This window comes from Hoplias malabaricus, chromosome 4 (genome assembly GCF_029633855.1).
Source record: "Hoplias malabaricus isolate fHopMal1 chromosome 4, fHopMal1.hap1, whole genome shotgun sequence".
NCBI lineage: Eukaryota > Metazoa > Chordata > Actinopteri > Characiformes > Erythrinidae > Hoplias > Hoplias malabaricus.
The window spans coordinates 62,166,119-62,182,627 of NC_089803.1; the positions used below are offsets into that span (position 1 = coordinate 62,166,119).

Consider the following 16,509-nt stretch of genomic DNA (forward strand, 5'->3'; position numbering starts at 1 on the left):
AAATTATTTGAAGTTGTCATTTATTTAAGGTGGTAGTTTAAATACAATGGACTTTTTTTTTAATGTGGTTTATTTCTATGGTGGTGGTGAAGACTTTGGCAGTACTTTAAGGTTTTCAGGTTTTTTTGAAGTGATCATTTTTTTAATGTTGATAGTCCAAATAAAATTACCTTTACTTAATGTGGATTTTTAAAGGTGGCATTGAAAATATCTAGCCAGTCTTTTTTATTTTTAATTGTTGTTAACGTTATTTGAATTGGTCGTATATTTCAGGTGGATATCTGAATAAAATGGCTGTTTGCTTAAGGTGTTTTTTTTTTTTTTTACGTGGCATTCAAAATATATTGGAAGTCTTATTAGTATATAAGCTAGCAATACGTGACAAGCCCCATTTCAAAGTTTGTTCTCAAACTTCCACCTCTAGTTTATCTTTGCACACTCTTATACCCCTTTTGCTGATGTTTGTCATTAGGCATGGTGACCTGCTCCAAAGCGCCTCTATTCATTTCATGTTTTTCTTTTCAGATGATACTTTTCTTTTCAGATTAAACTGTTTCCAAAATTTAGCTTCTTCCACAATGGGTGCTTCCAAACCTTGTGTACCATTCTATTTTATTTTCTGGTAAATTTATTATTAATATAACAGAGCTTTGCTATAAAAAAAAGTGGTTTTCAGTTTTCTGTTTGTGAAAGAATCTGTTAATATATGTGGTGGAATAATGATTCCAGATTACACTTTTTGTGTACTGTTTATAAGAGACAGAGCTTATTTGTTTATTTATATATTTCAGGGAATTTAAGTTATGGGGTTTCTTTTTAATTTTGTTGGAGAGAGGAAGGAATGCTTTTCTGAATTGATGGAACAAGGGGAGTGTGTGTGTGAATAATTTGGTATTCAAATACTCATTAACATCCTATGGGAAAGAGGATAGATACTATGACACTTATTGCATTGCTTTTGTGTGTTTGTGTGTAAGTGACCTAATCCGGATATCTCCATCTTTCCTAAATAACCTTTTGGCCAGGTTTCTGGTTTTATAAATCAAGTCTTCCCAAAAAAGAACATCATCCATTTTACATTCATTCAAATGACTTTCTTACACGCACACACACACACACAGACACACTCACGCACACACACGCGCACACACACACACACACACACACTCACACACACACAGCTCATTTAAGAGGCTGTATAGTTTAATTGAATACTAAAGGTCAGTATTGTAATTATTGCAGAATAAATGAGGAAGCTGCAGTCTAAGCACCCTGCTCATCATTTATTGTTTGCAAGCCGTCAAGCCAAAAGGCCAGTCAGTAAATATGCATGAATCAGTCATTATGCGTGCACACACACACACTTGGATCTTGTACTTAGTGGATGGAACAAATTGTTTTACATATTGGACCTGAATGGACTCTTGGAAATGAAATGAAATGTAAAGTCAGTGTTTAAGTTTAAATGAGTACATTTGTAACTATTTTTGTAGCAGGGACTAAACTTAAGTTATAGCTAATGCTGTTTTAATTTTTTCTTTTACGGTGCATTATACAACACACATTTGATGTCACACTGTCTTAAACCAAACCATACACTTTATATTCAGCTATGCCTCCCCATTCCCATTAAGCAGACGAGAACATATGGACCACAACAACAACAAACTTCAGCCAACCACTCGTTAACAAAAACATAGAAAATTATTTAGCCATCAAGTTATTTACACATTGAGAGGAAATGCATTATTTCATGACCGACTCTGCACTACCGAGGGTGTAGAGAGACAACTGAAATTTGACTTGGGCTATGTGAGTACAGAACCCATTATTTTATGACCAAATGTGCCCTACAAAGGGTGTAGGGAGACATTTGGGATTTAGCCTCAGCTTTGCTGTGGCATGGGAAACTCTCTCTCTGATCACACACACTTTCGGACAAGGACAACTACTTTATTACCTTTTAAGCCAAACCAGAGGAATCATTTAGGCAGATAAAACATCAAGATAAACATTATCCTCCAAGAATCTGTTCCATTCTCAGAGCACAGGGACAGTGGGATCAGAATATTTACCATGTAAACATGGGGGGAAATCCTGAGACAAATGAATATGTGGCACATGACTGTAGTTATTATACACAAAGACAAATACTGAAGCTTAGATCTGTGTATGAATAACTCACTTAGATTTGGACCGAAGAGCAGAGAGCCTGCATGCTAACCGTTTTCCATTAGGTCCTATGACAAAAATGTTTTTTTTCCTCATTTTCTCCACTTTTCCTCATTATGATAGACAGTGGATAACATGGCATAAAGAGGAGGTGTGTTTCTGTGCTTCTTTATTTTGTTAAACTCTCTCCAGCACAGGGAGAAGAGCTGTGTATGAATTTATCCATCTTTGCAATTGCGTTTACATTAGTGCTGTGTTCTAAAACCAGTCACTGCAAAAGAATAAACATTTCTTTGTCATAGCTCACTGAGAAAAAGCTGATAATGGAAAGTAAGGGTGAGCGATATAACATTCAAATAATATTGTGGTGTACTAGGAACGTTTTTGTGATAACGATATACGTTCACAATATATTTATATAAAACTTCTTAAAAGTTCATTTAAAAACACTTTTGCCAAAAGACAGTCTTGAAATCTGTGATACAAATTAGGGCTAGGAGATATGACCAAAAACTCATATCTCAGTATGCCTAAAATGAATGGCAATATACGATATGATATTATGAAAACCATAACAAAATATAATGTCAAAGTATTAGTGTTTATTTTTAACACCAAAAGGAACATGCTGCATTATCTAACTGTAATTATCAACGGTATGTCTGAGAAATAGTGATGGCCCGATCAAGTTTTTCTGCCCCCGATTTGAGTCTTTTAATATTGAGTATCTGCCGATGCTGAATCCTTATCTGATGCTTAGATTTTCCTAGATAGTACTGTTACACAGTGCACACTTCAAGAAAGCTTAGCCCTGTGTATCTGCTAGACACTGAATATCTCACATTAAGAAACAAATTGCCTGCATCCAAGCTGCTTTTTTTTATAACAAATAAACAAATGGTGTTTTCACAGACAGTTCATATAAATGCTTTAATATTATTTTTAATCTTACATAAAATTATCTAATGTGATTTTTATGTTCAAAGAATTATTTTGATTATAATAGTCAGTTTTTTTTTTGTCATCACAGATGTGTTGAGGGAAAAATTAAATGTTGTTTCTTTGAGACACGGTGCTAAAATAAGATTTTATTCTTTTAAGCACTGACCTGTTTCTCTCAGCGCCACAAAACCAACCCTGTAGGGGGGACTGTGACTCTATTGGCTGCAGCACTAAATGATGGAAAGCTTAGTCTGGCTGCTGATTGGCTAAAAGAATTGATGACCAATGAGAACCGGTTGAGGGAGAGCAGCGTATCTCAAACAATTCATGGTCTTAACAGCACCCTTATGTGGAAATAAAGCTTCGCCACTGGTTAAATTTTTGTCCTTTGTTGACTTACTCACAGTTATCAGAGAAGTAGACCTGAGTGCATGCAATATAAGTGCTGAGAACTGCTCCAGGGCTTACACGAACAATGGCAGGACAGCGTTGTGTGCGTGTGTATCTGTGTGTATATGTGTGTGTGCGAGCGTGCGTGCGTGCACGCACATGTGTAGGTGGGTGCGTGCCAGAGAGAAAAACAGAGCTGAACGAGGCATTTGTGCCCTGTTTTAAATGTAATCAGATGGAAACCTGCGTGTCCTCTGCATACTCAATATAACGAATACGGTCATTTCCTAAATCATGTAGAAAACACTATGGAATGTATGCATATTTGCGATATATCCCCCAGCTGTAGTTTCAGCTCAAGTCACGTTCACGCCCCTGCGTTAGACGCTTGATCTTACGTCACAATATCGCAATATGGCAAAAGTCTTATAGAATTAAAAAAAATATACCGGTATTATCGTGAATGATATTATATCGCCCACCCCTAATAAAAAGCGTAGTGTAATCTATCTAATATACTGCACATCCATGTTTCTTAGAAAATACTTTTTATTTATTGCTGAACAGGATGATGCACGTGGTCTTGTTTTCATTGTTGTTCAAAATCAATACCACATTCAAAAATTATTAAGGGCATATGCATTTCATTTAATGCCCAATAGTGGAATTAATTATGAATTTATGGTACAGAAAACCTATTAAAAATGCCTCCTATTAACTTTCAGGTAAAACATCTGGAACCAATTAAGGACTCTAGTTAGCTTGTTGCATAGTGAGCTTTCGGGGCCATCAGGTGTTTCTAGTATGACTCTGGTTTGCCTGCCTTTGACATATGTAATGTGAATTAGATGGTTTGCCTGTTCATTACTAATATAACCACAAAAATCAAATTCCTATCAGTATGTTCATAATATGGGCACTTTCACATATCTCCAGGGTCCTGGGGTTCTGAGTTCCAGACCCACTTCAGGTGACTGTGATGAGTTTGGTGTGTTCTCTCTGTGTTTGCGTTGGTTTCCTCTGGGTGCTCTGGTTTCCTGCCATGGTCCAAAAACACACATTGGTAGATGGATTGGTAAATCAAAAGTGTCCATAGGTGTGAGTGTGTGTCGCCTTGCGAAGGACTGGCGCCCCCTCTAGGGTGGGTTCCCGCCTTGCGCCAAGTGATTCCGGGTAGACTCCAGACCCACCGCAACCCTAAATTGGATAAGAGGTTACAGACAACGAATTAATGTTCATAATGTTCTATCCTTGTAAAATTAATGATCACTAGAAAGTTGCATTTAGGCATTGATTTTCAAAGTTTATTGTATGTGTAATTTGCTGTAAACTACTGGTGTATGATTGGTACCTTTGCTAGTATAACTATATTTTCTGGAGTGCAACATTTACATTTTGGCTTTAGAACTTCCTTACTTAGACCCCTCATTAGTTCCATCATAAAACCAGAGATTATTATTTAGATTGCTATTTTTTTCTTTATTATTATTTTATTGGTGCTGATGTTTTTATAATTGAAATTCATATAATTTAGTTATAGAGGTACAGTTTATTTTGGTAATGCTACATTGGACAATATCATAAATGGTACTACAAACCCCATTTCCAAAAAAGATGGGACATCCTCAAAATAAAATAAAATCTAATCTGTAATTAGTTATTTTCATTTGAACATTTATTTAACAGACTCTAAATAAAAAATAAATAAATAAATAAATTCAGTGTTTTCAACGACTAACTTGTGTCTATTTGTCAAATATAAACAAATTTAGCAATTTATGCCTGCAACACAAACAAGCTGGGACAGAGGCATGCTTACCACTTGGTCACTTTTCTTTTAATTACTCCATAGACATGGAGTTCCTGGGAAAAGACGTCTTAATGGCAGCATATGTCATCTGGCTTTATATATACATAATAATACATTTTCAAGTTGCATTTCCTACCGCGACCCTGAAATGGAGAAGCGGAGAAGAAAATGATGATGATGATGAAGTTGCATTTCCTGTGTTAAGTGACAGTTATTTGCCAAAATAGCCCAAGCCCATATTGATACATCCATTACTGTAACCTGACAGTTGTCCAACAATATCTCTGTGGGTTCAACGGTCTTACACACATTCAGCAGGAGTTTCCACCCATGGCTCACACCCACCAAGATTTCCCCTGGCTCCATTCATCTTTTCATGATATTATGAACTGTAGGTGATGAAAGACATCATTTTTTAAATCTTACATTGAAAAATGTTTTAACTGGATGACAATTGTCGAACAAATTTTGGCTTAAAGTGAGGGGCAACAACATGTTGTTGCTTGCAAAGTCTGAGCCCTGGGTGAATGTTCCTTGTATACATTTTATATTCAGCTGTTTATAGTTTAATGCATCAGAACAGAGTGACATGAAATTTCTATTAACTTTTCCCTCCTATTTTACACGTCCCAACTGTGGAGTGTGTTGTAGGCATAAATTCAAAGTTATTTATATTTACAAAAATACAATGTAGTTCATCAGTGAAGACATTGGAAACTTTTTTGTTTGTAGTGTGGCTGTTAAATAAAGATTCAAGAGATTTAACGCATCACAGACCTGTGTTATTATTGCATTATATGTTCGAACTTCTCTGGAAATGGTGTTTGTACTTTTACAGATTAATATAGAACGCATTTGTGTTATTTGGGCTTGTCATTGTGAGTGTGATGTGCTGCTGTTGCAACATAGTTTGCATGTGTTGGCCATGCTTTCCACTCGCTTATAGTGTTATGCGCAATATCTCATGTACTTATCTAATGTTTCTGTGTGTGTGTGTGTGTGTGTGTGTGTGTGTGTCTGATTTAGGAACACTGTGTTAATAATGTTCTTTATTGTTCGTTATTATAACCTGTTAATATGTATGTCTAGTAAACATGTCTGCTAATATACTGTCCATTTAGTTTAATGTGTCTTGTTTCATAGTTGTCTTGTTTAATGTTATAATTTTCTATGGGTTGTTTATTTTTTCTTTGTGTGTATTGTTATTTCTGTGTTTTTGTATGAGTGTCGTGCTGTGATGTAGAGAAAAAAAAACACACTCCCACAGTCCCAAGCGCTAACGAGTAAGTGCACTTCTTTTTTCTTTATTGTTGGGTTTTATGTAAAGTTGCTCACATGCTCTCAGGTATGGCTGCCCTGAACGGAGGTTTGGGCAGCACTGCGCTCAGTAACGGCTCGGCTGGGCCCATGGACGCTCTCACCCAGGCTTACTCAGGGATACAGCAGTATGCAGCAGCAGCCCTGCCAACCCTATACAGCCAGTCTCTACTGCAGCAACAGAGCGCCGCAGGCAGCCAGAAAGAGGGTATGGCCAAATACGCACATCAACACACAACTAAACCCCACATACAACATTACAATATTCCATTCCAGAATATTTGAGTATAATTTTAGGTATTATATTATGTGGCGAGTTAGGTACCTCAGCAATAAACCCATTATATTTTAAATATACTTTGACCTCTATGTTTTCAAAGGTTGCCAAACAAACCACAGAGCTATAGAAATGAAGCAATCTTAATCCCTTAATGTGTCGTATTATGTGTATATATTGTTTGCCGTAGAACTAGCGAGCAACAGAAAATCAAATCTGACTGTGAAACAAATAATTGCCATGATGTAATTAATAAAAATCAAACATGTAAATCACATAACGGATTCAAGCTGGATCTCTGGCATTTTCTAAATTTAGTTGTGTGATTCAAGGTCCTGAAAAGCTCTGTGAAAATAATTATTACCACATATTTTTTTATATTATATTTGATTTGTCACTGTAGGGTGTGGACTGCTCAATCTTACTTGGCAGCCCAGGGCAAAAAAGTGGGGAATGAAAGCATACGAAAAATGTGTGTGTGTGTGCAGGACCAGAGGGGGCCAACCTTTTCATCTACCACCTGCCACAGGAGTTTGGGGACCAGGACATTCTGCAGATGTTCATGCCTTTTGGAAATGTAGTGTCGGCCAAAGTCTTCATTGACAAACAGACCAATCTGAGCAAGTGCTTTGGTATGAAGAATACAAAATTCTCTTTCTCTCTCTCACCCTCTCTCTCACGACTAGCTTTGTTTTTTTTGTAGTTTTATTATTAGTTTACTTACTTATTTATCATACTGAGCAATAAGTATAAGTAATAAAGGAAAATGGAAAAACGACCAGTCTTACTTGGCAATAAATATTAAACAATACTAATAAAAATATGATAATTATAGTAATAGCAACTGGTAAACATGTAGGGCAAAAATCAATGTTTTTGGTCAACATTTTGTGTGTTATGCATTTATACTAAAACTATCCAAGATACATTAATATACAAACAAACAAAACAAGATCATAGAAACATATAATTAGATTTATGACTGATCATGATAGATGAGCAGGTTATTTGTGTTGTCAAAAAATTAGCAGAAAAGTCTTTCTTTCAAGATATTTTAATAGCTGTTACTGTAACAAGGGCGGTTGAGCCTGCTGCCCTCCATGTGGCAGCTTACTTTTCAGTTCCTGACTCAGGCTGGTATACCCACTACACAAATGAGAATCCTTTGATAAAACTCCTAATACTACATTTACTTACATCTGGGAAAGGTTTAACATTGTATATAAGCATACCACTAACCTGTGGAGTGAATAATACTGATTATCTTGTTACAGTGGCACAAGTCTAAGTGTGGGATATAATAGATAGTGAGTGAACATCCAGATCTTGAAGATGTGTTGGAAATAACCAAAATAGGTTAGCATCAAAATCTGAGCTAATTTGACAATGGCTTTGTGGTGGCTAGATGACTAGGTAAGGGCTTCTCCAAAATTATGTGTTTTTCTGTGTTCCTGCCCTATTCCCTACATCTGGGAGTGTTCTGATTAGCTGCAACTTGACAGGTCAAGTGAATTACATTTGATTTTCTTGTACGCTGGCACCTGTTTTGGTGTGGGTTCTTTTTTCCTCTGTTCCCCTGGAGGTTTTGCATAAGTTGGAAAAATGTTTCCCCCTTTAAAAGCAATGATATTCATTTGTATTTTTTTTATTTATTTTACTTTTCCTATGTCTACCCCTCAGGTTTCGTCAGTTATGACAATCCTGTGTCTGCGCAGGCTGCCATCCAAGCGATGAATGGTTTTCAGATTGGAATGAAACGTCTGAAAGTACAACTGAAGCGCTCGAAGAACGATAGCAAGCCCTACTGATTTTAGCGCTAGGGCCAGTCCTCTCTCTCTTTACACTGCTAGGGTAAGTCCCCACCGCTGCCACGGCAACCACACTGGGACCCCGGGAGGGAGTGGGGGGAATTTGGGGGGGTTTCACCCTTATACCACAAGAGGGCGCTACTTTCCCCCCAAAATTTTCTTTTTAAGCTTTTTATTGACAGCAGTGTTATTATTATTATTATTATTATTATTATTCCTACTATTATTTAGTTTCTATTTTTCACTTGAACGCTTCCATTTTTGCCATTATTTTGTATGACTTGCGATGAATGAAAAGCTACTACTGCTAGTTTTTTTTTTTATTACTATTATCATTATTTTGAGTTGTGTAATACTATTTAATTTGTTTTGTTTTTTAAGTAAATATTTATATGATGCCTATTTTGTTTCATGATGACGACAACAACAGCAGAAAGGAAAGATCTTAAAACTACGATTGAGTTTCTCTTTGTGAACTTGAGGCTTGTGAGAACACGTAGGATATGGGTCAGACCTGAGCAAAAGCACCAATATGCACGTAAAACTGGTTTCGTTTATTTGTTTTTTGACCTTTGACCTCTGGTGTCGGCTCAGGCCTCCGCTGCTTCTTCGACCCTCGGCCCCCTGGCACCAGAGAGAAAAGGGTTAAACCCGCTGTGGCCTCTCTGTAGTCGAATGGCACAACTGCCAGACTCTCCACAAACACCTGCCATTAAATTATTTCTTTATTAATTATTTATTAATTTTTATTTTATTATTATTATTTTTTTTTACTTTTAATTACCTAAATGACTTCTTTGGTTAAAATATTTTATGGGTCTGAGCATTGTGGGTTTTTTTGTTTGTTTGTTTGGTTGGTTGGTATTTGGTTTTTGTCACAGCATTTTTGTGTAGAGCATTTTAAAGAAAAGATTTTGATCTGTTCATGGCTTAAAATAAAGATACTAATAAAGCGTTCTAAGTTCTGGGATGGGGAGGGGGGTAACACTGAAAATACTTGATGTTTATTGAAAGAAAAAAATCAAAGTACAGAAAGCCACAGGCCTGTAAATTTTATTTGTAAAAAAGCAGTTCTATTTTTATACAGAATTTCTACTGCCTCTGAAGGAAAAGACTTTATTTATTATGGTTAATTTATTGGGTTCCTAAAGACGTGGTCTCACTTATTTGGAGCCTTGTTCAGTCTTCTGAAGCCACACAACCTGTTGTGTGAAGAGAACACAGAATCACCCTCTCTTTCCTCTTTCTCTTTTCTTTTTTTCTTATCTTCCACACTTTCCATTTACTTTACTCGCTATCACTTTTACTTCTGTCTCTCTACATTGTTCAGCTCCTTTCTCTCTTTTTTTCATCCATCATGTCTCATTTCTGTCTCATAGGGCTGCATGATTATCACAAAATGATCCTGTTTGTTGCAGTTAATCATTGGAATCAAAAATGTACGTTTGTACGTAACATGTATTTACATGGTAACCTGCAAATATGCCTTATTATTTTGTCGGAAGGATTGATTTTCTGTCAATAGAAAAATCTGATATTGTATAGTGATTATACTTGAGGCTAATTTTGATTTTAAAAATGAACATGCTTTATTATAATGCAGCAGAAGTACCACAAACAGCCTTTTTTATATTTAGCCAATTACAGCGGCCAAACCTGCAAGTTCAAGTAACATTCAATTGTGAATTGTGAAGCCCTGTCCTTTTTTCTCTCTCTTTTTTCTCTCTTGCTTTCTCCTAATCTGCCTTTTTATCATGAGTAGTGGCACTTCATATGTGCAATCTTTCTGCTCCTTTTCCTTATGTTTCATTTAGCTTCGTCTGGTGTTTTGTTTCGTATGTGCGTTATATTTAACAAAATTGGAGTATTTTTTACTTCTCCCCCAAAATCAACATCCATCTAGTTGTCTCAAATAATAGGGGACTAGTCACTTGATGGATACTTTTGGGTGCACTCCGTCTGTGTGTGTGTGTGTGTGTGTGTGTGTGTGTGCGTGAGTGTGTGTGTGTGTGAGAGAGAATGTATCATTTCCGTATATGTTTACCCATCTGAAAGGTGTGTTAAAAGTTAATCATTAAAAAGTGAAATGTAAAAATAAAAAGTAATCCTCTATTGAGAATGGTTCCGTTGGTGCACAGCTGATCAGTAGCGCTGTTGTTGTTGTCGTCGTTGTTATTGTTGTTGTTGTTGTTATTGTTGTTTGTCATTTGTTCTTCTCATGGTTTTAATGCTGTAGTTGTGTGCCAGAGCTGTGTGTGTAACTCTCCTCTCCCGTTTTCTTCCCTAGAACTCATCTCCATGACTCTTTGCTCATCGTTTGCCTAGCATGTCTACGTGGCGTACAAAAAAAAAAAAAAAAAAAAAAAAAAAAAAAGTCTCATCGTCTCGTCATTGTTTCCGATGTCTTTCTGAGTTCTCCTGATCATAACCTGGTCTCCTCCTCCTGATCTCTCAACTTTTGACCTTAGCTTGATCTTTGAATTTTGTTCTTTTTTAATTTTGCATGTGACCTCATTTTGAGCTTCTTTTTTTTAGTTGGTGTTTTTTGTTATTTTCTTTTAATTTTTTTCTTGGATTAACGGGTGGGGGAGGGATGGGTGAAAGAAGGAAAGAAAAAAATAATGTGAAAAAGCTGCATTTACTCACAAATAGGTAAGAGTATATTTAATACCATAAACAGAAGCATCATTTTAAGAAATTTAAAAAAGGAAATGATTACATTTACAAAAAAATACAAATAAAATAAAATAATAATAATAACCTGTGGCAAAGAATTAAAATAATTTGCGTTCAACCTTTTCTGTTAGCTCTATACTTTTCCTCTCTTTACATTTAGATTTCCTTTTTCTTTTTTCTTTTTATTTGTTTAAAGTAAACTTGAAAGTACAATACAGGGATTGGCTTTGGGACTTACTGTTGGCACATCTCGCAATATGGGGCCAACAGTAAGAGCACCATGCCGGTTTCTATGAGAAATAGACTACTTCCACACAGTTTTAATAAAAAAACTGTCCGATTGATATTAGAGTCTCTCAGAGCTCGCTTGTGGTTTTTACATTTTTCAGGCAGTGTAAAGTTTTTTGATAAGGCCATTTTAAGTGGCTTGGTTTCTCATTAAAGTCTATATAAAACCACTTTTTTCTAGAGTAGTAAAGGTATTAAAAAAAAAAGAAAAAAAAAAGAAAACAATAAAAAGAGTGCCCTGTTTGGGGAAATGCTACCTACATGTCACACCTTTTGCTGAACTGACCTACAGTTAGACAATCCGTGGTATAAATGCACATGAAATGACCTATATTTTATACTGTTTAAATGTATAGAGAAAAAAACCCAGAGTTTGTGTGACCCGCGTTTCCGTCGGTGCTTTTCGTGGATTAAGTCGTGGTTTCATCACAAGTCTAATAGTCTTATTTGTCTCATGTTTTTAAAGAGAAGACTAAAAATCAGTTTACTTGAACATAGACAAAGCCTATCATAGTACTATTGCTACTACAGTATAATTGTATTACTTTTTTTTCCTTCCTTTTTTGTTTTTGGTTTTTAGAGTCCCTATTTGCTAAATTTATTGTTGGATAATTAGCTATATAAACATTTAACGAGTTTCAATGTCAGCTTGTGAAGCATCAATGTCATTATTATTATTTTTAATTTCTATTGTGGGAAACAATATTTAGATGTGTTATGTTGTTCAGCAAAATGTGATTTTTTTTCTTATAAAGAAAAAAAAAATAAGAGTGGAATTTAGTGCCAAATTCTGACGGTACATCCTGCCTACAGCTTCAGTGTATTACTTGTGAAATTATTTGATAACATGGGTATTTTATTACGTAAGTGTTTTGTATGGATCCCTCATATTTAAAGATATAGATTTAAAAAAGGTTGTTAACTTGCTCTTCTGTGGTCTTGTTGCCTGAACTGTTCATGTTTTTGCTTTTTTTTTGTAAAGATGTAAAAAGTGCCCATGTGTCATGCTCTCTCTTTCTCTCTCTCTCTCTCTCTCTCTCTCTCTCTCTCTCTCTCTCTTTCTATCTCTTTCTCTCTCACTAGCACACACATACACTATATATTTTTCACACATTCACACACACACATATGCACGCGCACACCCACATGCACGCATACACACACCTGTGCTAAAGGTTGACCTCACAGCCCTCTTTTCTTTGACGGTGTGTGTATGTGAGCCCCTGGGAATGAGTCTCAGCAGTGCACAAAAAAATAAATAAATAAAACAAATACACAATCACACATCTCATGTTCCACACTTTTCAAAAACATGTCCCATGTAAACCTGCACTGCCGTATTAACATCTGCACCCATCTGAATTTGCATCCTATATCTATCAGCTTGCAAGTACTCAAGTACAGGGAAAGTACAATGATTGAATGGTTGAATATTTGAATAAATGACATACAAAATTGTGCATATAAGTAGTCATTAACCATATAGTCTTGACGGGAGATATGAACTTATAACAAATATACACACCTACAATTTATTTAAGGCGATGTTAATTATTTAAATAAAAACATTTTTCATATAATTCTGAGGATTTTCTCAGCATCTGCTAGCTCTGCAGTGTGAAACTGTGTGCTTGAAACTGGTTTAATGTGTTTATGATGCCCCAGTGTCTGTAAAGGGGTAAAAAAAAAAGACTTGTCTCACTCCGGTGTACAAGGCTTTCCCTCTCTGCTCACAGCAAAAAAAAAAAAAAAAATATATATATATATATATATATATATAAGTCAGTAATGTTGACTTCAATTCAGGAGACCTCTAACTGCATGAAAGTAAACACAGACTTGAAAGTGCTACAAAACTAAGCTACTGTTTCTGTGGTAATTCAAACAGTGAGTAAAAACTTACAGACAACTTAAATTTCTCATGGTTGTCCCCTGACAGTATTTTGCTTACGAGGTCACTTCTGGGTCGGCAAGGCTTAGTTAAAACACCAGATGGTTATAATACCATCTGCAACCTTAGCATTTTTACATCATATACCCATATCTACACCCATAAACACACACACACACTCACACACACACACTGAGCTCAAGTTATGTGGGTAAAGAGTGTTTGTCAGTGGTATCTAGTTTAAAAAAAAAAAGGAAAAAAATAAAATAAAATAAAAATAAGAATCGCCTCAATTTCATTTTTCTGCTTTTTGCTGCCTCTCTACTCTTCTTCAGGACTAAATACTCCAAGGTCTTAGAAAAAAATTGTTAAAAAAAAAAATTAAAAAAAAAAAAAAAAAAAAAAAACCCTGACGCCAAAGGAGAACAGGACTGTCCACAATAACAATAAAAAAGCACTTTTTTGTCAAAACGTTTACACATGTTGTAAATGGCCCATATAAAACTTGTTTACAAGTGCAGTTTACAGCCAGCCCTCCCCCTGAAAAACCCTGTTTACTTCACTCTGAAGCACTATTTTCTATCCAATTTCTGCCGTTGCCTTAACACTGACACTCAGTATTAGTGGGGTGGAATAGGCTGCTGCCTGTATACAAACGAGTGCCAAGGTTTTATGTGTGCGTGTGTGTAGTGAATGCCTGTGTTGTCCCAATGGGCGTTCGAACAAACCGCCAAAACTGGACTTGCCAAACACTCTGAAGTTTTAAGAATACAGTGTGAGGGTTGCTCAAGAATGTCTTACATCACGAGAAGATTTTATGGCTTTACTGTTAGCTTTGCCAAATTCTTTGACCACTTGCACAATCACAGAGGCAACCATTCTCTCTCTCTCTCTCTCTCTCTCTCACACACACACACACAAACACACACACACATTAAGTGCAAGCACAATTATAGTATGCAGTGCTACATATTGATTCTCCTTAAAGCTCTTCCGAATATATAATATGTGATGTCAAATAAAAGGATGGTCATAACAACAGAGAGAAAATAAACAGATAATACTGGAAAAGGTCCACTATATTCTGTGGTGTCAAATGGCAAGGTTTTTCTTCACCATATCACTGATAGAGCTCTAAAAGGAGCTGAAATTGCTAATGTTTGCCCTCTTTTGTGTGTGTGTGTAAGCGTGTGTGTGTTCCACCATACTTATTCACTCTGCTTCACCAATATTAAAACAAACAGGGTAAGATTTTTTACACTCCACACACAAACACACATGAACACATTCATCTCTTAGATGTTTAGTAAAGCACAAATTCACAAGGGTCTTTGCAGAAGTGCTTGCTGAGGCTCTTTACTCAGGGGTTTTCTTCACCACACACATCTTCTCTTAAATCTGTTTGTTCTTTCTGTTTGTTTTTTTCTTTCTTTCTTTCTTTCTTATAAGTGCTATTTAACAACATTGTATTTTAAAGGAAAAAAAGTGTAGTTTCTTTGCATTCTGGCTTATTATGTCAAGTTTTTGGAGAAAAAATATGTATGTGTGTTGATCTGATGTGCCGTATAAAAAAGCTTGTTGTCTGTAGATTAATATCATTTTGTTTAATTCTAAAAGGATTTAAATAGTTTTAAGTATTGTCTTGAGAAAAGCCAAAGTCAATGCATTTCAGTGGATTCTGTAAGCGTGGTACATGTTTGTTTGACAACACTTTGAAATCTGTCATTGGATGGGATTTAAAAAGTACAAAAAAAGCAGGCTTTCCTATTTCTAAAACTGATTGTACTTATGCCTTTTGTACCAGTGCAACTTTTTATACTGGCAATTAAAGAAAAAAAAAGAAAAAAAATCGATTTGAGAGTCTGTCTGACCCAAACCAGGGGTCAGCCAGCGGCTGGTTCCCGAGTTTGATTCCTAGTTGGCATCCAGAATGGTTAGGTTTTAATATAAAGATTTTTTAGGAGAACTTTGGCTTGGTATCTTTGACCTTGGACCTCTTCTTCTTGTTCTTCTTCACTGCAGCATTTTGGTTTCCTTTTATTTTCCTTTTTTTTTTTAATTATTTGTTTTGCTTTTTGGAAAGAGGGTCGGGAGTTTTCCTTTTGGCTTATAAATATACTTAAAGCAGTTTGTCTTTTCAAAGAGTCTTTACGACAGCGGTAAGTTTCATTTCGTTCAGTATTGTGCGGTCTCCATAATAAGACAATTAGAAGATTTAGAAGTATTTAGTCACCTTCAGTGGATAAATGTATTAGTTTGACAAACAGATAAAACAGTAATTTGAAGAATTTTTTGCTTTTAGCTGTTTAGATTTTTCTGGTTTCTCTGTCCTTCGCTGTTAACCTAACTGTGTAGCTGAAGCAGTCGGACTTATTTTTGTAAATGTATGTTCTTGTGTGATGCAGTTTTTTGCTTCTGTCTCCGATATTAAACCATTTTTCCTAATACTCGTCTCTCTCTCTGTGCTGTGGTGTTCCAGTATCTGTCCAATGTTGTAACAACGTTCACACAACCCTCCAGTGTTCCACCTCTCTCTTTCTCTCTCTCTCCTGTCTTTTCTCTCTTTGCTTTATTTATTTATTTATTATTGTTTGACATTTTTCTGTTCTGTTTAAAGCATTAGTGCAGTTGATTTCATCCAGTTTTCACTGAAGTCTCATCACCAAACATGGTAAATATACATAAAGATGTTTTATATGTATATTTCTGTGCAGCCCAATTTGCTGTGACAGTAGATGGACAGCCATTTTAAATTGTAATACTCTACCAATGATGAAAAAAATAAAAAATTAAACACTAACCACAAATATGGTAAGTGTCAGAATTCACAGACCAATGCATGTACATTACAGACAAAAAGGGAGGGTGATTTATTTTTCTTTGATTAAAATAATTCTAGCTTACTGTGTTCTAACCTTGCACCAAAACTGAGTTGAAA

The 16,509-nt window shown here is 35.7% G+C and overlaps 1 protein-coding gene across 19 annotated transcripts in view; it reads left to right on the top strand.

Moving 5' to 3' along the window:
* Positions 1-16,102, top strand: part of celf2 (cugbp, Elav-like family member 2) — a 51,394-nt gene extending 35,292 nt beyond the window's left edge. For 8 of the 19 annotated variants that reach the window (XM_066668996.1, XM_066668999.1, XM_066668998.1 and 5 more), the window contains 3 exons: positions 6,642-6,839; positions 7,397-7,540; positions 8,589-16,102. In XM_066668996.1, the coding sequence (XP_066525093.1) occupies positions 6,642-6,839; positions 7,397-7,540; positions 8,589-8,716 (470 nt within the window). In that variant the 3' untranslated portion in view covers positions 8,717-16,102. The remainder of the gene's footprint in view (positions 1-6,641; positions 6,840-7,396; positions 7,541-8,588) is intronic. The other 11 variants (XM_066669000.1, XM_066669001.1, XM_066669003.1 and 8 more) reach the window with 4 other exon arrangements.
* Positions 16,103-16,509: the final 407 nt, after the last annotated feature.